The following is a 22,759-nucleotide window of genomic DNA, read 5'->3' as shown; positions in this document are numbered from 1 at the left end:
ATTTGGGGCATAAATATTTAGGATTGAGAGTTCATCTTGGTGGATTTTTCCTTTGATGAATATGAAGTGTCCTTCCTTATCTTTTTTAATGACTTTTAATTGAAAATTGATTTTATTTGATATTAGAATGGCTACTCCAGCTTGCTTCTTCTGACCATTTGCTTGGAAAGTTGTTTTCCAGCCTTTCACTCTGAGGTAGTGTCTGTCTTTCTCTCTGAGGTGTGTTTCCTGTAGGCAGCAGAATGCAGGGTCCTCATTGCGTATCCAGTTTGTTAATCTATGTCTTTTTATTGGGGAGTTGAGACCATTGATGTTGAGAGATATTAAGGAATAGTGATTATTGCTTCCTGTTATATTCATATTTGTATGCGAGATTATGTTTGTATGCTTTTCTTCTCTTTGTTTTGTTGCCAAGACGATTGTTTTCTTGCTTTTTCTAGGGTGTAGCTTGCCTCCTTATGTTGGGCTTTACCATTTATTATCCTTTGTAGTGCTGGATTTGTAAAAAGATATTGTGTAAATTTGGTTTTGTCATGGAACAGCTTGTTTTCTCCATCAATGTTAATTGAGAGTTTTGCAGGATACAGTAACCTGGGCTGGCATTGTGTTCTCTTAGGGTCTGTATGACATCTGTCCAGTATCTTCTGGCTTTCATTGTCTTTGGTGGGAAGTCTGGTGTGATTCTGATAGGTCTGCCTGTATGTTCCTTGACCTTTTTCCCTTACTGCTTTTAATATTCTTTCTTTGTTTTGTGCATTTGGTGTTTTGACTATTATGTGACGGGAGGAGTTTCTTTTCTGGTCCAATCTATTTGGAGTTCTGTAGGCTTCTTGTATGTTTATGGGCATCTCTTTCTTTATGTTAGGGAAGTTTTCTTCTATGATTTTTTTGAAGATATTTACTGGTCCTTTGAGCTGGGAGTCTTCACTCTCTTCTATACCTATTATGGTTAGGTTTGATCTTCTCATTGAGTACTGGATTTCCTGTATGTTTTGGACCAGTAGCTTTTTCCGCTTTACATTATCTTTGACAGTTGTGTTGGTGATTCCTATGGAATCTTCTGCTCCTGCGATTCTCTCTTCTATCTCTTGTATTGTGTTTGTGAAGCTTGTATCTACTGCTCTTTGTCTCTTCCTTTGGTTTTCTATATCCAGGGTTGTTTCCCTGTGTCCTTTCTTTATTGCTTCTATTTCCATGTTTAATTCCTTCACCCGTTTGACTATGTTTTCCTGGAATTCTTTCAGGGATTTTTATGATTCCTCTCTATAGGCTTCTACTTGTTTATTTATGTTTTCCTGTGTTTCTTTAAGGGAGTTCTTCATGTCTTTCTTGAAGTCCTCCAGCGTCGTGATCAAATGTTATTTTAAGTGTAGAACATGCTTTTCTAGTGTGTTTTGATATACCATGTTTGCTTTGGTGGGAGAATTGAGCTCTGATGATGCCATGTAGTCTTGGGTTCCTGCACTTGCCTCTCGCCATCAGGTTGTCTCTGGTATTACCTTGTTCTGCTATTTCTGACAGTTGCTAGACCGCCCTACATGCCTGTGTGTCTGGAGTGCTGTAGACCTGTTTTCCTGTTTTCTTTCAGCCAGTTATGGGAACAGAGTGTTCTGCTTTCGGGCGGGTAGTCTTTCCTGTCTACTGGTCTTCGACTGTTTCTGTGAGCCTTTGTCCTGAGTCCACCAGGCAGGTCACTTGGAGCAGAAAAGTTGTTATTACCTGTGGTTCCAGGGCTCAAGTTGCTCTTGGGGGGCTGCTTTTGAGCTCTCCGTGAGGGCGGATACCAGGAGGGCCTACACTGCCTTTTCCTGGAGCCCTCATGCAGGGGGGTCCCAAATGGCGTTAGGTGTTTTCCTCTGGAGTCAGAAATATGTGCAGAGTGTAGTCTCTTCTCGCTTCCCAGGCATGTCTGCCCCTCTGAAGGTTTAGCTCTCTGTCCCAAGGGATTTGTGTGCAGAGAACTGTTGACTCCCTTCAGGTCCGCCCAGTCCACCGTTCGAGTGGCCCTATCTTCTGGTTCCCAGAGGCCCTAAACAGTTTCCTCTTGGGCCAGGGATGTGGGAGTGGGTGCGAAGTACTGGTGGTCTCTCCCGCTCTGCAGTCTCAGAGTGCCCACCTGTCCGGGTGGTGGGCTCTCTCTCCCAAGGGGTTTGGGAGCAGGAGCTGTGGGCCAGGATCAGCGAGGTTTGGGCTCCAGCTAAAAACCGGAAGTTTCCGGTCCCAGAGGAATTTTGCCTCTGTGTGTCCTGAGTCCGCCAGGCAGGTCGCTTGTTGCAGAAAAAGGGGGCTTATTTTCTATAATTTCATTTTCTTCTGGGATAATGAAAATTTAATATTTAGGTCTTTCACATATATGAAACCATTAAATTTTTACTGGGTTTTCTACTGTGAGGACATACAGTTTTCAAGGACTATATATATACATGCAGGTCTTAAAAAGAATCTATTGTAAATGTTCTCAAAAAGTATAGTGATGGCTACTTTGTACATTGGATGGATTTGTGTGCTATTATATTAGTGTGGAAAGAAGGTCACATGTGTCATAGAAGGTACATTTCAGAGATGGTCACTGTTCCAGAAAAAAGCTTGTGAATGTGGATATGGAATTATGTGGACTCTGATATCACTAAGCAATATATGGAAGAGAAGAATTTGGAGAAGAATAAAATTATAAGGGATTCACTGTCTTGAATCCCAATAGTAAATATATTAGCTCTTTAGAGGCACAGGGAGCTATATGTGTCTTTATTTTGCAGTAGCATAATAGATGTGTTTGTGAGGAAATGCAGAATTCAGTATGCAAATTTTCTTGGCATTTTATGTCACATGGAGATTATGAGTGTGTATAGACATGAAATCTTTTTGTTCCATAGAGATTCCAAGACACATACTGCCCAGTATGATGCTGTGTGGTAAATTCTCAATATAGAAATTGTTACTTCCCTTTGTCTTTTGTTCTGCATTTCAAAGTAGTATAAGTCCTATATTCTATTTTTTCCCAATTTAGTATATTAGTAAAAATTTTCTGGGGCATATAGCATGGTGTTGTACATGATATATAAATTTTCAATCCTAAATAAATGTCCTTTCTAATTTGCTTTTTTCTTTTCTTTAGAAGGTAGAATGCTTTATCTACTCTTTGTTTCCTGTTCTACCAACTATGTTTTACATAGGGACATACTGAAGGGATGTGAGGATGGTTCTACATTGCTTTATTTATTGGTTATTGTATTTATTTACATTTGAAATGTTCTCCCAATTACCAGTTCCCTTTCTTCAAATCTCCTATCCCCTGCTCCCTTCCCCCTTCATGTATGAGGATAGTCCACCAGTCCTGGAACCATTGCTGCCTGAATACCCTAGCATCCTCCTATGCTGTGACATTGAGCCTCCTCATGGTCTTCAACTCACTTTGAAGCCAGATAGGAAAATCTTCTGCTACACTTGCTGCTAGGGACTTGGGTCCCTCTCGTTACACTATTTGATTGCTAGTTTAGTTCCTGGGAGCTCAGGGTATCTGGTTAGTTGATACTGTTGTTCTACTTATGGGGTTGCATTCTCCTTTAACTATTCAGTCCTTCGGGTAACTCTTCCATTTGGGTCTCCTTGCTCAGTCCAATAGTTGGCTGTGAGCATCATATCCACATCTGCATTGGTCAGACACTGTCAGAGCCTCTCAGTGCATAGCTGTACCAGGTTCCTCAGAGCAAGGGCTTCTTAGCATCAGCAATACTGTTTGGGTTTGATGCCTAGAGATGGGATGGATCCCTAGGTGAGCAGTCTCTGAATGGCCTTTTCTTCAGTGTCTGTTCCACTCTTTATCCTTGCTTTTCATTTGACAGGAACTAATCTGGGTTGATATTTTAGAGATGGGTAGTTAATGCCATCCTTGAACTGGGAGCTGATCCTATCCAGTGGATATGGTTACTACAGGTTCTCTCCCCGCTTTGTTGTGTATTTCAGCTAACAACATCTGTGTTGTGTCCTGGGAACCCCTTGCTTTTCAGGTATCTGGAACTTTGTAATAGCTACCTCCAGTTTCCCACCTCTATTGCCACACACATCTGTTAAATTTCCTACCCTCTGTACATCTCCCTATCTCCTCCCACACCAGATCCTGCCCTTCCGTCCTCTCTCCTTCCTAGGTCCCTCCTTCCTTTTTCCCTTCTGTGATTTTCTGTTACTCCTTTTAAGTAGGACTTAAACATCCACAGTTTGGGCAAAGGCATTCATGGTTTGGTCTTCCTGTCTGGCTTCATGTGGTCTGTGAGTTTTATCATGGGTACATAAACCTTTTGTTCTAATATCTACTCTTCCGTGAGTTCATGACTTGTGTGTTCTTGTGTGAATGGTTACCTCACTCAGGATGATATTTTCTCATTCCATTCATTTGCCTTCTAAGCTCATCATGTCCTCATTCTTAATAACTGAGTCATATTCCATTGTGTAAATGTACCATATTTTCTTTACCCATTCTACATCAGAGGGGACACCTAGATTGTTTATAGATTCTGCCTATTATAAATAAGTCTGCTATGAACATAGTGGAACATTTACCTTTGACCATTGTTTAGTCATACGCCCAGGAGTGGTATAGCTGAGTCCTCAGGTAAAATTATATCCACTTTTCCGAGGAACGACCATACTTTTCCAGAGTGGTTGTAGCAGCTTGCAATTGTACCAGCAACAGAAGAGTGTTCCCCTTTTTCCACATCGCAACAATCATATGCTGTCATCCGAGTTTTTGATCCTAGCCATTCTGACTCCTGTGAGGTGGAATCTAAAGTTCATTAATTTTTGTGTCCCTGTTGACTAAGGATGTGAACATGTCTATAGGTGCTTCTCAGCTATTCCAGATCTCTCAGTTGAGAATTCCTTGTTTAGCTTTGTACCCCATTTTTTAAATAAGGTTATCTGATTCTCTGTAGTCTAATTTTCTAAATTCTTTGTATTTATTGGATATTAACTCTCTATCAGATATGGCTTGGTAGAGATCTTTCCCAGTCTATAGTTTGCTGTTTGGTCTTATTAACTATCTCTGCCTTACAGAAAATGTTCAATTGTATGAGGTCCCATTTGTCAATAGTTGATCTTAGAGCCTGAACCGTTGGTGTTCTGTTAAGGAAATTTCCCCAATTGCTGGTGCATTTGAGGATTTTTCCCATTTCTCTTCTATCAGATTTATGTATCTCTTCTTATGTGGAAGTTCTAGATGCATTTGCAATTGAGCTTTGTGTAAGAAAAAAAAAAAGAATGGATCAATTTGCATTATTCTAAATGGAGACTGCCACTTGAACCAGTACCATTTGTTGAATATCTTATTTGTTTTCCACTGGATAGTTTGGCATCTTAGTGAAAGATCAGATCACTGTAGGTGTATGGGTTTATTTCTGCTTCTTCAATTCTATCTCATTAATCTACCTGCATGTGTCTTTACCAATACCATACTTTTCTTTTTTACTACTGTTGCTCTGTAGTAGAGCTTGAGGTCAGGGATGGTGATTACCCCTGAAATCCTTATATTTTCAAGAATAATTTTCGCTATGCTGGTTTTTTTGTTATTCCAGATGAATTTGAGAATTGTTCTTTCCCTCTAAAAAATTGCATTGGAATTTTAATGGGTATTGCATTGAGCCCGTAGACTGCTTTTGATAAGATGGCCATTTTTCCTCTGTTAATCCTGCTGATCCCCAAGCCTGGGATATCTTTCCATTTTCTGCAGTCTTGTAATTCTTTATTCAGAAATTTGAAATTCTTGTCAAATAGATCTTTCACTTATTGGTTAGGGTCACACAAACATATTTATGAATGTTTGTGACTATTATGAAGGGTGTCATTTCTCCAATTTCTTTCCCACCCTTCTTTCTTTTGAGTAGAGGGATGCTACTAATTTTTTGAAGTTAATTTCACACCCAGATATTTTGCTTAAGTTATTTACCAGTTCTAGGAGTTCTCTGATTGATTTTTTGTGGTCACAAGGTATATTCCCATATCAATCGCAAATAGTGTTATTTTGACTTCTGCCTTTCTAATTTGTGTACCTTTGATCTCCTCTTTATTCTAATTTTTCTGGCTAGAACTTTGAATACTGTGTTGAATAGATAGGGGAAAGTGGGCATCCTTATCTATTTCTTGATTTTAGTAGGATTGTTTCATGTTTCCCTCCATTTAGTTTGATATTGGCTATTGGTTTAGTGTTTATTGCTTTAATTATATTTTGATATGCACATTGAATTCCTGATCTTTCCAATGTTTTTAACATGAAGGAGTGCTTTGTCAAAGGCTTCTTGAACACCCACTGAGTTGATCATGTGGTTTTTTTTCTTTGAGTTTGTTTATATAGTGGATTATGCTAGTGGTTTCTGGTATATTGAACCACCTGTGCTTCCCTGGGAATAAGCCTACTTGATCATGGCGAATGATGATTTTTGATTTGCTTTTGGATTCAATTTGAATATTTTTCACTGATATTAATTGGGGAAATTAGTCTGATGTTAGCTTTCTTTTTTGTTTCTTCTGGTGGTTTAGGTATGAGCATAACTGTGCCTTCATAGAATGAATTAGGTAGTGTTAATTGTGATTCTATTTGTTGACTATTTTGAAGTGCATTGGTATTAGTTAAACTTTGCAGGTATTATGTCCATCTGGTCCTTGGTCATTTTTGTGGGGAGTCTTTTAATGACTTATTCTATTTTTTAGGGGTTATGGGGCTGTGTATATGTTTTATCTGATCCTGATTCCTCTGGTACCTGGCATCTGTCTAGAAAATCATCCATTTCATCTAGATTTTTTCAGTTTTCTAGAGTATAGGCTTGTGTTGTAGGATCTCATAATTTTTTGAGTTTCTTCAGTTTTTATTTTTATGTCTGTATTTTCAGTTCTGATTTTAATTTGGATACTGCCTCTGTGTCCTCTGGTTAGTCTGGCTAACGATATATCCATCTTGCTATTTTTCTCAAAGAAGCATCTCTTGGTTTTGTTGATTTTGGATAGTTTCCTTTGTTTCTTCTCAGTTAATATTTTCCCTGAATTTGATTATTTCCTACAGGCTACTCCTCTTAGGTGTATTTGCCTCTCTCTGTTCTAGAACTATCAGATACACTGTTATGCTGCTAGTGTATGATCTCACCAATTTCTTTATTGAGGCACTCAGATCTCTGAATTTTTCTGTTAGCAGTGCTTTCATGATGTCCTATAAGTTTGGGTATATTGTTTTTTCATTTTCATGAAATTCTAAAAATCCTCAATTTTTTTACATTTTTCCCTGACCACTTGAGTAGAGAATCATTCAGCTTCCATATGTCTGTGGGCTGTTTGCTTTTATTGAAGACCATCCTTAGTCGGTGGTGATGTGATAGAATATATGGAATTATTTCAGTCTTTTTGTATTGATTTAGACTTGTTTTATGTCTGATTATATGGTCAGTTTTAGTAAAGGTACTGTGAGTTGCTGAGAAGAAGGTATATTATTTTGTTTTAGGATAAAATACTCTATAATATCTGTTAAATCTATGTGATTCATAAGCTCTGTTAGGTTCACTCTGTCTCTGTTTAGTTTCTGTTTCCATGATCTGTCCATTGGTGAGAGTGGGTGTTGTAGTCTCCTAGTATTATTGTGTGAGGATCAATGTGTGCTTTCCGCTTCAGTATCATTTCTTTTATCAATGTGCCCTTTCTGATCACATATGTTCAGAAACGACAGTTCATCTAGGATTTTTTTTTTTGATGAGTGTCCTTCCTCATATTTTTTGATAACTTTTGGATGAAAGTCAGTTTTATTTGATATTAGCGTTGCTACTCTAGCTTGTTTCATGAGACTATTTGCTTGGAATTTTTTCCTAATTTTGTTTTCTTCTTTTCTTTAGCAGGAAGAATGGTTCACTGCTCTCTTTCCTCTAACCTGAAATGATGTTATACATAGGGAAAAACTGAAGGGTTTTGACCATGTTTATTTCTTTCCAATATTTTTCTCTTTAAGTATGTAACTGTTGATTTGCATATTTTTAGATGCACTGAATGATAAATTATTCCTCTATGTCCCTGAGTTCAGCACCAGACCCTTGAGATTGAAGTCACCGCAAATATCTTTATCTCTTAGTCATTTTCTCATGCCACAGGTTTATATATCGGATGCCCATTTGTAGTAGAAATAATATATAATCTGAGTATTATAATTTTTTTAAAAAAAGAAAGAATTGTACATCACACTTATCTGCACACATGTCCATTATGATACTCAAATGAGATTATATTGCAAAGAGAAAAAGATAAAGCTAAAATTTACAACATTGAAGTTTTCAATTAAGTCAGTCACATGAGGAATAATGTATTCCATATTTATGAAAAATTAGGATAACTATCCCTATCATTAAAAAGATTTAATCAAAGAAAATTATTCTATTTCATTGAAGTGCATTGTCATGTACAGCATTCATTTTAACATATATATCTAAGTATTCTTTTGTGAAATATCATATGGAACTTATAAAATCTGTGTTATATGTATTGCTTGTGCTAGCTTTTATAGAACTTTAAATAATTTAATTCCCTGTAACATTTTTCTCTTGGTTATGAAGATACTTACATAAAATAATTGCCCTAAGTATTTGATTCTGTGTGTCACTTGGAATGTTTAATATATGTCCTGATGTTGCACTCATTTTCTGTTTAAAGAAAAAACTCTAACTTTTGACTCATCCATTAATTCTCCATTTAATACTCTACTTCTTCCTTATGGAAAGTTTCTAGCATTGTAGCTAGACTTCAGAATGTCAAATACATATGTTATAATACAGGCATGTGAGGCCCAGCTGCACACAGGATTGAGCTATTGTCCATATTGTATGGTGTAGAGATTGTAGAATTGATAGCATACTTTTCCTCATCATAACTGGACCATCTGTGATCTGACATTAGGATTCTGTTTGATATCAACCTATACTACATATAGGTACATTACTGTAGCCAGAAATCAAATGAACATATTATGTTCTGTAAAAGATTACAGCTTTTGAGATGTTTATATCATTCATTTTGAGAAAGACGTAAGTACAAGGAAATATATGACTATTTTAATTAAGAACTTATATTTAATGTCTTTTGTTTTATAATGTATGCTGGTAACAGTTGTCTGAAATTATGCATATTTGCTGTATATTCTTCCTGCCAGAAGTCTTCAGCAGAGATCATTGGATTTTAAAGAAATGAGTATAAAAACCGATCTGTAGTACCATGGGCTGCAGTTAAACAAATTTCATAATAGAGCACTTAAAAAGTTATTATACAATCCAAAGTGCACAAAAAAATTCAAATGTACTGATGGTGGCAAATCTTTCTTTTGCTGCTAAGATCTCAAAAAACCACAGAAAATTCATGAATGTGAAAGCCTTCATTACACGAGAGCATTATTGTAAATCATTCGATAGATTGTCTGTGGAAGAACAGCTATTCATAACTTTAGACTCATATCTGCGAAACTTTGAGAAAATATTTGTCCTTCAATATTTTCCTTTCCTAATATATATAACAAATTATCTCCAATTCGTTAGTGCTATTTTTTAATGTAGGAAAGCAATTTTGTAAAGTAACAAATAGGTAATTTTCTATTACAGGGTTTCTTAACCTTCAAGGATGTGGCTCCAGAGTTCACACTAGAGGAATGGGAAAGTCTCAGTTTTGCTCAGCGGACACTGTACATGGATGTGATTTTGGAGAATTACAACAATCTACTGTCTGTGGGTAAGAATGCACTTTTTGTAGAATTCCTGAATCTTACTTTGAATTTTCCTACATTGTGTTTATGGAACTCTTTGAAATGTCTGGAAAGCACTAGGATAAGGGGAGTTCCTCTTAGCATGATAATTTTTCCATGGCATTTCCTTTACATTTCTGCACTTTCTTTGGAGGAATAACCACTGCTATATTCTCCAAGATCTTTCCAATACCTCTTATCTAGCTTTAAATGGAAACTTCTGAGTTAAAAAATATATAATGTTCAGAACAAGGAATTGTATTTCTTGACACATAATAATTGGAGCACATTCATTTTATTATTACATTAATCTCTTTAATTATGATTTTTAATAATACAAAAGGTTTTAAGTAAATATAAAGCTGTTGGTTTGGAGAATTTTAATTTTGACTATTTCTTTGCATTTTGAGATGTGGTCTCTTGAGTTTATATTCAGACAGCATGTTCTTTATTTTCATGTTTCTTTTATTTTGGATACTGACATAAGCATATGTATAGGATTCATTTATCATTATGAATTTGTAGCTGAGTACATGTATACAATGTCACTCTGAATCAAAATGTAATAAAAAAAATTAGAGATGTTATTCAGAGATCTACTTTGTGTATGTTCAATATTGATTGATGACTTATTTTTCTTAGCTTCTGCAAGGTATAGTTTTTAAGACAATATTAAGGTATTTTCATTCCTTTCAGTTGATATAGATCAGAATTGGGGTGTTTCTGAGGATCTAAGGAATGATTATGAAAAGAGTAAAACCAATTTTGAGAAAATAAATTTTTGAGATGGTCTAGTTTACCAGATAATTCAGCAAACACCCATTATTGAATCTCTTTCTGCCCAGTGGAGTAACCCTTGTCATCCCTATTTGCACTTTTATTTTTCAGAAAATCATGTGATATGTGAAAAACGTGGGAAGGTCTTGGATAGAGACACAGAGTGCATTGTCCATGAGCATGTGAATATCCAAGAGAAGTTTTGTAAATGGGAAGAAATTAGCATAGTGCCTCTTGAATCCACCCAAAGTACACCTTATAAAACTAATCTCCGAGATCCCTCCCTTCAATCCTCAAACCTGAAAAGACATAAAGCGTGGAAAACCAGAGAAGTTTACAAATATAAAGACTGTATGCAGTTTTCAAATGAATGTGCTATCGTTGGTGTAAATTCCAGAATCCACATAGAGAACAAAGAACACAAAAATAAAGAATTTGATAAGGATTTTGTCCATGAAGATAAACTGGCACTGAAACAAAACATTAATGGTAAGAACCTTCACCAATGTAGTGAATGTGAGAAATGCTTTACCAAAACAAGGGATCTTCATTTGCATCAGAGAATTCATACAGGAAAGAAACGTTACAAATGTAATAAATGTGACAAATCCTTTGCCCGAGAATCCTATCTTAGGCATCATCAGAGAATTCATACTGGAGAGAAACCTTACAAATGCAGTGAATGTGACAAATGCTTTACTGAAAAAAGCAGTCTGAGATCCCATATGAGAATTCATACCGGAGAGAAACCTTACAAATGCAGTGAATGTGACAAATGCTTTACTGAAAAAGGCACTCTGAAAAGACATATGAGAATTCATACAGGAGAGAAACCTTACAAATGCAGTGAATGTGACAAATGCTTTCGCCTACAATCCCATCTTAATATTCATCAGAGAATTCATACTGGAGAGAAACCTTACAAATGCAGTGAATGTGAAAAATACTTTACTGACAAATGTAATTTTAGGATTCATCAGAGAATTCATACAGGAGAGAAACCTTACAAATGCAGTGAATGTGACAAATGCTTTACTGAAAAAGGCACTCTGAGATTTCATCAGAGAATACATACAGGAGAGAAACCTTACAAATGTGGTGAATGTGACAAATGCTTTGGCCACAAATCCCATCTTAGTAATCATCAGAGAATTCATACAGGAGAGAAACCTTTCAAATGCAGTCAATGTGACAAATGCTTTACTCAGAAAGGCACTGTGAGAAGCCATATGAGAATTCATACAGGAGAGAAACCTTATAAATGCAGTGAATGTGACAAATGTTTTCGCCTACAATGCCATCGTAGTATTCACCAGAGAGTACATACAGGAGATAAACGTTACAAATGCAATGAATGTGATAAATGCTTTGGCTACAAAAGTAGTCTGAGAATTCATCAGAGAATTCATACTTGAAAGAAACAAAGATCAATAGAACTGAAAGCTGATGCTTTGAGAAAATCAACAAATTAGATAAACCCTTAGCCAGAATAATCACAGGGCACAGAGACTGTGGCCGAATTAACAAATATCAGAAATGAAAAGGTAGACATAACAACAGAATCAGAGGAATTTCAAAAAATCACCAGATCCTAATAAAAAAGACTATATTCAACAAAACTTAAAAATCGGGAGGAAGTGGACAATTACCTAGACAGATACCAGGTACCAAAGTTAAATCAGGAACGAATAAACCATTTAAAGAACCCCATAACTCCTAAAGCAATAGAAGTAGACCTTAAAAGTCTCCCAACCAAAAATAGCCCAGGTCCAGATGGGTTAAGTGCAGAATTCTATCAGACCTTCATAGAAGACTTCATACCAATACTGTCCAAACTATTCCACAAAATTGAAACAGAGGGAGCAGTACCAAAATCCTATGAAGTCACAATTACTCTTATACCTAAACCACACAAAGATCAAAGAAAGAAAGAGAACTTCAGACCAAATTCCCTTATGAATATTGATGAAAAACACTCAATAAAACTCTTGCAAACCGAATCCAAGAACACATCAAAACGATCATCCACCATGATCAAGTACGCTACATCCCAGGGATGCAGGTATGGTTTAATATATGGAAAACCATCAAGATAATCCTCGATAGAAAAAACCTCAAAGATAAAAATTATAGGATCATTTCATTAGATGCTGAGAAAGCGTTTGACAAAATTTAACACCCTTTCATCATAAAAGTCCTGGGAAGATCAGGAATTCAAGGCCCATAACTAAACATAGTAAAAGTCATATACAGCAAATGAGTAGCTAATATTAAACTAAATGGAGAGAAACTTGAAGCAATCCCACTAAAATCAGGGACTAGACAAGGCTGCCCACTCTCTCCCTACTTATTCAATATAGTTCTCAAACTCCTAGCCAGAGCAATCAGACAACAAAACGAGATCAAGGGGATACAGATTGGAAAGGAAGAAGTCAAAATATCACTATTTGCAGATGATATGTAGTATATGTACATTACCCCAAAAGTTCCACCAGAGAACTATTAAGACTGATAAACAATGTCAGCAAAGTGTCAGGGTACAAAATTAACTCAAATAAATCAGTAGCCTTCCTCTGCACAAAAGGTAAACAGGCTGAAAAAGAAATTAGGGAAACGATACCCTTCATAATAGTTTCAAATAATAAAAAACACCTCGTTGTGATTTTAACCAAGCAAGTGAAAGAGCTGTATGATAAAAACTTCAAGTCTCTGATGAAAGAAATTGAAGATCTCAGAAGCTGCATAGGTCTTCCATGCTCATGGATTGGTAGGATTAATATAGAAAATATGGGCATTTTACCAAAAGCAGTCTACAGATTCAATGCAATCCCCATCAAAATTCCAATCCAATTCTTCATAGACTTAGAACAATTCGCAAATTCATCTGGAATAACAAAAAACCCAGGATACCTGAAACTATCCTCAACAATAAAAGAACTTCCGGGGAAATCACCATCCCTGACCTCAAGCACTATTGCAGAGGTAATAGTGATAAAAACTGCAAGGTATTGGTACAGAGACAGGCAGATAGACCAGTGGAATAGAATTGAAGAACCAGAAATGAACCCACACACCTATGGTCACTTGATTTTTGGAGCCAAGACCATCCAATGGAAAAAAATAGCATTTTCAACAAATGCTTCTTGTTCAACTTGAGGTCAGCATGTAGAAGAATGCAAATCAACCCATTCTTACCACCCTGTACAAAGCTTAAGTCCAAGTGGATCAAGGACCTCCACATCAAATTCGATACACTCAAACTAATAAAAGAAAACGTGGGGAAGCATCTGGAACACATGGGCACTGGAAAAATTTTCCTGAACAAATTACCAATGGCTTCTGCTCTAAGATCAAGAATAGACAAATGGGATCTCATAAAACTACAAAGCTTCTGTAAGGCAAAGGACACTGTTGTTAGGACAAAACAGCAACCAACAGATTGGGAAAAGATCTTTACCACTCCTACAACTGATAGAGGGCTTATATCCAAAATATACAAAGAACTCATGAAGTTAAACTGCAGTGCGACAACCCTATGAAAAAATGAGGTTCAGAGCTAAACAATGAATTAGCAGCTGAGGAATGTTGAGTGGCTGAGAAGCACCTACAGAAATGTTCAACATCTTTAGTCAGAAGGGAAGTGCAAATCAAAACATCCCTGAGATTCCACCACACACCAGTGAGAATGGATAAAACCAAAAACTCAGGTAACAGCAGATGCTAGCGAGGATGTGGAGAAAGAGGAACACTCCTCCATTGTTCTTGGGATTGTAGACTGGTACAACCATTCTGGAAATCAATCTGCAGGTTCCTCATAAAATTGGACATTGCACTACCTGAGGACCCAGCTATACCTTTCTTGGGCATATACCCAAAAGATGTTCCAACATGTAACAAAGACACATGCTCCACTATGTTCATAGTAGCCTTATTTATAATAGCCAGAAGCTGGAAAGAACCCAGATGGCCTTCAATAGGGGAATGGATACAAAAATATGGTTAATCCACACAATGGAATATTATTCAGCTATCAAAAACAGTGACTATCAAAATCATAGGCAAATAGATGCAACTGGAAAATATCTAGAGTGAGATAACCCAATCACAGAAAAACACACATGGTATGCACTCATTGATAAGTGGATATTAGCCCAAATGCTCAAATTACCCAACACACACATAACACATGAAATTCAAGAAGGATGACCAAAATGCAGATGTTTCACTCCTTCTTTAAAAGGGGGACAAGAATACCCTTAGGAGGGGAAAGGGATGCAAAGTTTAGAACATTGGCTGAAGGAACGCCAATTCAGAGCCTGCCCTACATGTGGCCCATACATATACAGCCACCAAACTAGATAAGATGGATGAAGAAAAGAAGTTCAGGCTGACAGGAACTGGACATAGATCTCTCCTGAGAGACACAGCCCTAATTCGGCAAATACATAGGTGAATGCCAACAGCAAACCACTGAACTAAGAACAGGCCCCTGTTGAAGGAATCAGAGAAAGGACTGAAAGAGCTGAAGGCACTTGAGACCCCATATGAACAACAATGCCTACCAACCAGAGATTCCAGGGACTAAGCAACTACCCAAAGACTATACATGGACTGACCGTGTGCTCCAAGTGCATAGGTAACAATGAGAAGCATAGTAAAGGCACCAGTGGAAGGGGAAGCCCGTGGTCCTGCCAAGGCTGGACCCCCAGTGAACGGGATTGTTGGGGGGAGGGCAGTAATGTCTGGAGGATGGGGAGGGGAACACCCATATTGATCGGCAAGTGTACTGGTTATGGGGATGTTGGCCTGGAAACAGGGAAAGGGAATAACATTTGAAATGTAAGAAGTACCCAATTTTATAAAGATGGGGGGAGAGAGAAATGTATCTAATAAAAAAAAAGTTAAAAAAATAAAAGTACACAACCTTTCCTCTCCTCCCAGTACCCCTAACTGAATTCTTTACCCCATTTCCATTAGAAGCACAAGTCCCTGTCTATTGGATGTAGTTAGTGAAGATCTTTTCTTCACCTACTTTTATCCTGAAGATGGTGTCTTTTGACTTACAGAAGCTTTTCACATTCACAAGTTTCGATTTATTAATTCTTGACCTTAGTTCCAGAGCCATTGGAAGTTCTCTCCTATTCACATAGTTTCAAGGCTATTCTCCAATTTCTGTGTTCTTAGATTTCATCTGGATTTGTAAAGAGGTCATTGATCCATTTGGATCAAAATATTGAGTATTTTGCAGGGTGATAAATATCTGCATTCTTCTTCATGAAGACATCTAGTTATACCAGCCTCGTTCATATAAGATAGTCTCTCCTTTCCATTGTATGGTTTTAGCTTCTTTTTCAACAAATCAAGTGTACATTGGTACATGGATTTATTTTTGGATCTACAGCTGTATTGAATTGAACCACTTCTCAGTATCTATACCAATACAAGCAAGTTTTATTACTATTGTTCAGCACTATTGCTTAAAGTCAATGATATTGAAACCTCTGTAAGTTTTTTTATGCTACAGGATAATTTTATCTATCCTGTGTTTATTAAAGTCAATGATATTGACACCTCGGTAAGTTTTTTTATGGTACAGAATCGTTTTATCCTGTATTTATTTTTTGTTTATTTATTTTGATAATGAGATGAAGGTTTTATTTTTTCAAAATATGTGAAGAACTGTGTTGAAATTTTGATGGAAATTGCACTGAATCTGTAGGTTTCTTTTTGGTAAGATGGACATTTTTATTATGTTAATCCTCATGTTACATGAGCAAGGTAGATCTTTCTGCCTCTGACATCTCAGTTATTTTTTCTTTTTGCAAATACTTGAAGTTCTTGTCAGACAAGTTTTCACTTGCTTGGTGAGAGGTAAATTAAGGTATTTCATTTTCTTTGTGTTACTTGTGAAGGGTTCTGTTTCCATAAATTCTTTCTCAGTCTGTTTATTGAATTTATAGAGGAGAGCTATTGATTTTTTTCATGTCAATTGTTTATCCAGCCACTTAGCTAAAATTTTTATCAACTGTAGTTTTCTGGTAGAATTTTTTATTTCACTTGTATATACTATCATATCATCTGCGAATAGTGATAAGTTTACTTCTTCCTTTCCAATTTATATCCCTTTGATTTCCTTTAGTTGCCTTATTACTTGAGCTAGAATTTCTAGTACTGTTTTGAAGAGTTATGGGGAGAGTGGACACCCTTGACTTGTCCCTGATTTTATGGAAAATTCTTTAAGTTTCTCTCCATTTAATTTGATTTTGGGTATTGGCTTGCAGTATGTTGCCAATATTTTATTTAGGTATGCCCCTTGCATCCCTTTTCTCTCCAAGAGTTATGGTAAAGGGGGTTGGATTCTATCAAACATGTTTTTGGCATCGAATGAGATTTGTTTTTCTTTTAAAAGTATTTTTATTGAAAATGTTTTTCTTTTTGTTTTTTAATTATATTTATTTTTATTCATTTACATTTTATTCAAATGTTATCCCCTTTCCTGGTTTCCCTTCCATAAACCCCATATCCCATACCCTTTCTTTAATGAGTGTGTTCTGCCACCCAACCACTCACCCCTTCCTACCTCCCCTCCCTGAGATTCACCTACATTGGGGGGTACAGCTTTGGCCAGACCAAGGGCTTCTCCCAGGGTTCCCAACAAGACCATTCTCTGGTACATATGCAGCTGGAGCCATGGGTCTGTCCATGGTAGTCTTTGGGCAATGGTTTAGTCCTTAGGAGAACTGATTGGTTGTTATTGTAGTTCTTATGGGGTTTCAAGCCCCTTCAGCTCCTTCAATCCTTTCTCTAACTCCTCCAATGAGGACCCTGTTTTCAGTTCTAAGGTTGGCTACTAGCATTTGCCTCTGCATTTATCATGCTCTGGCAGATACTCGCAGGGGACAGCTAAATCAGGCTCCTGAAATTATAATGGCAACTCCAGCTTGATTCTTTGGACCATTTGCTTGGACAATTTTTTCCAACCTTTTATTGTGAGTTATTGTGTCTTTGTCGCTGAGGTATGTTTCCTGTGTGCAGTAAAATGCTGAGTCCTCTTTTTGTATTCAGTCAGTTCTTCTATGTCTCTTTATTGGGGAATGAGTCCTCAATTAAGGATGTTAAGAGATATTAAGGAATAGTGATCGCTGTTTCCTGTTGTTTTTGTTGTTAGTGATGGAATTATGCTTGTGTGTCTCTCTTTATTTGGGATGATGGCAAGATTACTTTCTTGCTTTTTTGAGGGTATTGTTTCCCTCCTTGTGTTGCAGTCTTCCATTTTTATCCTTTGTTGGGCTGGATTTGTGGAAATATATTGTGTAACCTTGGTTTTAGTATTGGAATATCTTTGTTTCTCCATTTATGTTAATTGAGAGTTTTGCTGAATATAGTAGCCTGGGCTGGCATTTGTGTTCTCTTCATGGCTGTATGACATCTACCCAAGGGTCTTCTGGCTTTCATAGTCTCTGGTGAGAAGTCTGGTGTAATTCTGATAGGTCTACCCTTATATGTTAATGGACTGTTTTCCCTTACTGTTTTTAATATTCTTTCTTTCTTTTGTGCATTTGGTATTTTGACTACTATATGATGGGTAGAATTTCTTTTCTAGTCTAATCTATTCATAGCTCTGTAGGCTTCTGATGTGTTTCTGGGCATCTCTCTCTTTAGGTTAGGGAAGTTTCCTTCTATAATTTTGTTAAAGATAGTTGTTGACCCTTTAAGTTGGGAAACTTCACCTCTTCTATACACATTTCCTTATGTTTGATCTTCTCATAATGTTTTGGATTTTCTGGATGTTTTGGGATAGGATCTTTTTGCATTTTACAATTTCTGTGACAGATGTGTTAGTGTTTCTATGATACCTTCTGCCTCTGAGATTCTCTTTTCTATTTCCTGTATTCTGTTGCTGATGCTTGTATGTATGACTCCTGATCTGTTTCCTAGGTTTTCTATCTCCAAGGTTGTCTCCCTTTGTGATTTATTTGTTGTTTATATTTCCATTTTTAGATCTTGGATAGGTTTGTTCAGTTCCTTCACCTGTTTGGCTGTGTTTTCCTGTAATTTTTAAGGGATTTTTGTGTTTCCTCTTTAAGGGCTTCAAAATATTTAATGCTTCATGAATTTGCATGTTATCCTTGTGCAGGGGCCATGTTAATCTTCTCTGTATAGTTCCAATTTTAGGATATATGCTGCTGGAGCCAGCATGAATTTAATATTTTTTAGGAGGCTGACTGGTTTCATGGTCAGATTCTAAAACTGTGGGGATGTGCTTTTTTATCTTCCGCTGCTGTAGCAGATCTCTTTTCCATAAATGAATGACTATATCAACCATATATGGCTTCAGTTTTCCTCCCTGACCTTCAGGTCCTATACATTTAAACCATTTCATCATTTGTTTTATTTTTGGTAAAGTCCAATTCCTTGAAATTAGATGCCTACTTCTTTTTTTAAATAATATTTTTATTTACATTTCAAATGTTATTCCCTTTCACATTTTCCATTCCATAATCCCATTATCCCATCCCCCTCCCTTTTTTAGAAGTGTGTTTCCCCTCCCCAACAACATCCCTTTCCCATCTCCACACCCTGACATTCTCATACATCAGGGTGGGGATCCAGCCTTGGCAGGACCAAGGGCTTCTACTCCCATTGGTACCCAACAAGGCCATTGTCTGCAACATATGCAGCATCCAGCTACTCTACCTTTTCTTCAAGTCTGATAATCTGTCTCCTACAGGTTCTCTATGAGTTATTTTTACTTGCCTTACTGAATTTTCCTTTCAGGGTCTATTTTGGTGTTTCTAACCTCATATTGAACTTAATTTTCTTATCCTACATTGTTGTCCACATTTCCTTTAGGCATCTGCTATTATTTTCTTGCCCAAGAATCATTTTGTTCTTGTCCTCTTTGAATTGATTTCCCTGGTTTACAAGCTTTGACTCTGGGTATTCAATTCTTTATCTTAACTGTCATGTAAATTGCATTCCTAATGGGATATATGGTTTGTGGTTCCAACCAAGTGCACTTTATCTTTGTTTTACTTTGTATTGGATATATATTCTGAGCATCAGAATTCAGAGGGATTGCTGTCAATATCATTAGCTCAGTGGGTTATACTCACAATGTGAGAACTTAGGCAGGAGAACTTGTGTATGAAGTGTTCAGAACCCACGGTGCAGTATCCTACTACATTCAGTTCTGGTCTAGTCTATCAGCACCTTGAGGGGAAGCTGTACAGAGTAGGTCCTGGGCATCCTGACAGCTGCAGTTGCATGTTAGACTGCAACAGGGTTGGAGGAGTGGTTTCCAGATGGTGAGGGTGGGTACACCTGAATGATCAGATGAGTTTAAGAAAAAGACAACATCAAAACAAAGGAACAATCAATCAGGGAGGCCAGAAAAATTCAAACCAACAAAAAGAGCCAATACCTGGTGAAAGAATAAACATGAAGTAAAGTGAAAATGTAAAAGTATCATGAAAATATCTCTTTTCTCTGAGGATTTCAGTTTACCCTCTGAGATGTAAGAGTTGGTCACACAGTTAACATACATTCAGAGTCCTTCTAGAAGCAAAACTGAGGAGGAGCAAAAAAGACTTTAAGAAAACTATTGTGACTCACGGAGTGCAGATTGTTGAACTTCTCCAACTATATGTCTCTGAAAAAAGCCCTAAGTGCAGGGTCTAATCATCCCCACACCTGCAAGTAGTTCACATTACAGAATTCTACAAACCATGAACGTGCATGGGCAGAGTGCTTTTCATGATATAAGGGGACATTATTCTTAAGTAAGTGAGCAATCATAATTATTGAAAAGGTGCTGTCTAATTCTGCCTTAATCTAGAGTAACTTTTCTACTTTTAAAAATATGGCCTGATATCATCCCCTCTCATTGTGCTGGGCTGACCCTGGGAAGGACTCAAAGGAATACAGGAGGAATGGTTAACTGTGATGCCTATTAACATATCAATGCAGACAATGTGGCCTAGTGCTTTCTTGGATCCTGGTTCTCCCTTAGCAGTCCCATCTATCCTCTCTTCTAGTCCACAATACCACTCCCCCACACCTCATGTTCCTGGTTCAGTCTGGACACAACCAGATAACTCTGAATGCTTTCTTCCTCAGATTGTAATGCCAAATATTATAATTAATCTCACCATTAGAACCAGGTACCTTGGCAATGCTGCAGGTTGCATGTTTTGGAAAATACTAAAGCTTCATGGGAAATTACAATGGGTTACACAACCCCCTGTACCATGTGATCAAAGTCCATACCTCTTCAGCCATACCTTTCTGCAATCCTGTCTTCATTTTTTATTCAAACCTAAGATTTCACATTAACAAGACCTTGTAGGTCTGAGATACCTCACTCAGGATGATATTTTGTCGCGACCAACCTCAACCAGCAAGGAAGACATGACCAGAGGAGAACTTCTTCAAGCAGTTTATTCAGGAACCTTGATACATTCTTCTACTACTCTGGGAAACGCCCTACATCAGCTTAAGTATCCAATGCCAACCAACCCCAACGTGCCACGTGGGTCATGCAGACAGGCTGTCACTATGCGGAACCTAGCAGGCCAGGCATGCATAGCCAAATAAGGACTTGTTTACTACAAGGAGTGCTCACCATCGGGAGGGTGGAAGGCGGAAACCAGTGCCATCTTTGAGGCACGGCACGTCACAGCTCCCTACAGTTGCCCCTTTTTGTTTAATTAATCAAGCAGGCAAAGGCACAGCTGAGCGTGGCGACCCCCGTCTTAGGATCATCCCTTCATTAAACCTGTCTTAGGACACCTTGTCTCCCACAAGATTCCATGCCTTAGGTAGAAGGGAAGTTGCCCGTCACTGGGCAGGGTCACTCACACATATTCAGGGGCGAGGTGCAACTAGGTCTTCTGAATGACCATAAGCCAGGCTTGATGGGACTGTCCTGCCTCAGTGGCTGCAAATGCCTGTACCACCATAGCCGCGTGCTGCCTCTGGACAAACCTCATTCTACAGAGACATCACAGGCTCACTAGGGAGACCAGCAGCAAGAGTCCAGCTAGGGCTCCCATACCTGCCCAGATGATTCATAGCAGCAGCAATCCAAGATGACAATCCCGTAGCCAGTCCAGCATCCGCACATGTGGAGTCACGGTCACGATGACTACACGTAGCTGATCCATTAAGAAATCGAATTCTCCAGTCCAATTACCCAGAAGATAACTTGACAACTGTTTAGACAGATTAGCTGCACGCATAAAACTTTCATACTGAATACTGGTCACACATAGGCCAGAGTATCTCCACTGGCAACCTAGCTGTGCAAGCTGCCACAGTGTGTCAATTTGCTTTTGTACCAGGTCAATTCTTTGATTGACCATGATCAGGCCACCTTTATTCAACGTATGGACTGTCTGTACGGAATGACTCATAGCTATGGCAGCAGTCGTTGCTCCTACTGCGGCAAGGGATATAGCTGTAATTATGGCAGCGGTGATGCTGAAATCCCCTTTTTGTCTAAATAGAGTTATAGTGAAAGGAGAATTATACGAATTCTAGGTTTGGAGATACAAAATTAAAAGAATAAACCCCAAAAGGCCACAGATACAAAATTAAAAGAATAAACCCCAAAAGGCCACAGACCGAGGGCTAAGCCCTACCAAAAGGCCACAGACCGAGGGCTAAGCCCTACAGCCAGGACTAGCAGGCCATAAAGATAAAGGAGCACAGGAAACACTGTCCAGGCAGGACTGGCAAGCCATAAAGATAAGGAAAAGGAATGCAGGAACCAGCCTGAGTTAATGGGACTGATTCATAGGACATCTGGCAGGAAGACATCTCCCCCCAGCTCACTCAGGGCCATATTTCAACTAGGTGTCCTCCAGACCCTGATAAGCCCCTGACTTCTAGCACGTACTCTTTCTGCTTTGTTCTCACTGCTATGTTTGAATGAGCCAATTATATGTAACCACGCCAAAACCCCCTAGCCTTCTCTATATAACCCTCTGACTTTTGAGTTTCGTGGTCGACACCTCTGTCTCCTGCGCGGGATACGTGTCGGCCCGGAGATCTCTGTAATAGGTCTCCGTAATAAACCTCGCCTTTGCTTATTACATCCAAAATGGTCTCTCTGTGTCTGGGGTCCACGATTTCCCGCGACTTTAGAAAGGGTTTCTCTTCGGGGATCTTTCAATAGCATGGGGGACATCCACAGGAACTGGAACCCATCTGGGCATGCAAGCAACCACA

General features: G+C 38.0%; 2 protein-coding genes and 1 non-coding gene across 9 annotated transcripts in view; 1 reads left to right on the top strand and 2 right to left on the bottom strand.

Moving 5' to 3' along the window:
- Rex2l4 (reduced expression 2 like 4) overlaps positions 1-22,625 on the top strand; it is a 35,445-nt gene extending 12,820 nt beyond the window's left edge. For all 7 annotated transcript variants that reach the window (XM_039111337.2, XM_063288645.1, XM_039111339.2 and 4 more), the window contains 2 exons: positions 9,612-9,738; positions 10,640-22,625. In XM_039111337.2, coding sequence (XP_038967265.1) covers positions 9,612-9,738; positions 10,640-11,943 — 1,431 coding nt within the window. In that variant the 3' untranslated portion in view covers positions 11,944-22,625. The remainder of the gene's footprint in view (positions 1-9,611; positions 9,739-10,639) is intronic.
- Positions 1-22,759, bottom strand: part of LOC103692519 (60S ribosomal protein L9 pseudogene) — a 1,198,372-nt gene that overhangs the window by 95,356 nt on the left and 1,080,257 nt on the right. The gene's annotated exons all lie outside the window — the stretch shown is intronic.
- LOC120103190 (U6 spliceosomal RNA) lies at positions 18,621-18,727 on the bottom strand. The gene has a single exon (XR_005505286.1). It is a non-coding gene; the product is annotated as a U6 spliceosomal RNA (small nuclear RNA).

This window comes from Rattus norvegicus, chromosome 5 (genome assembly GCF_036323735.1).
Source record: "Rattus norvegicus strain BN/NHsdMcwi chromosome 5, GRCr8, whole genome shotgun sequence".
NCBI classification, from domain to species: domain Eukaryota; kingdom Metazoa; phylum Chordata; class Mammalia; order Rodentia; family Muridae; genus Rattus; species Rattus norvegicus.
Note: the sequence above shows the minus strand (reverse complement) of the source record. Positions and strands in the feature narration are given on the sequence as shown.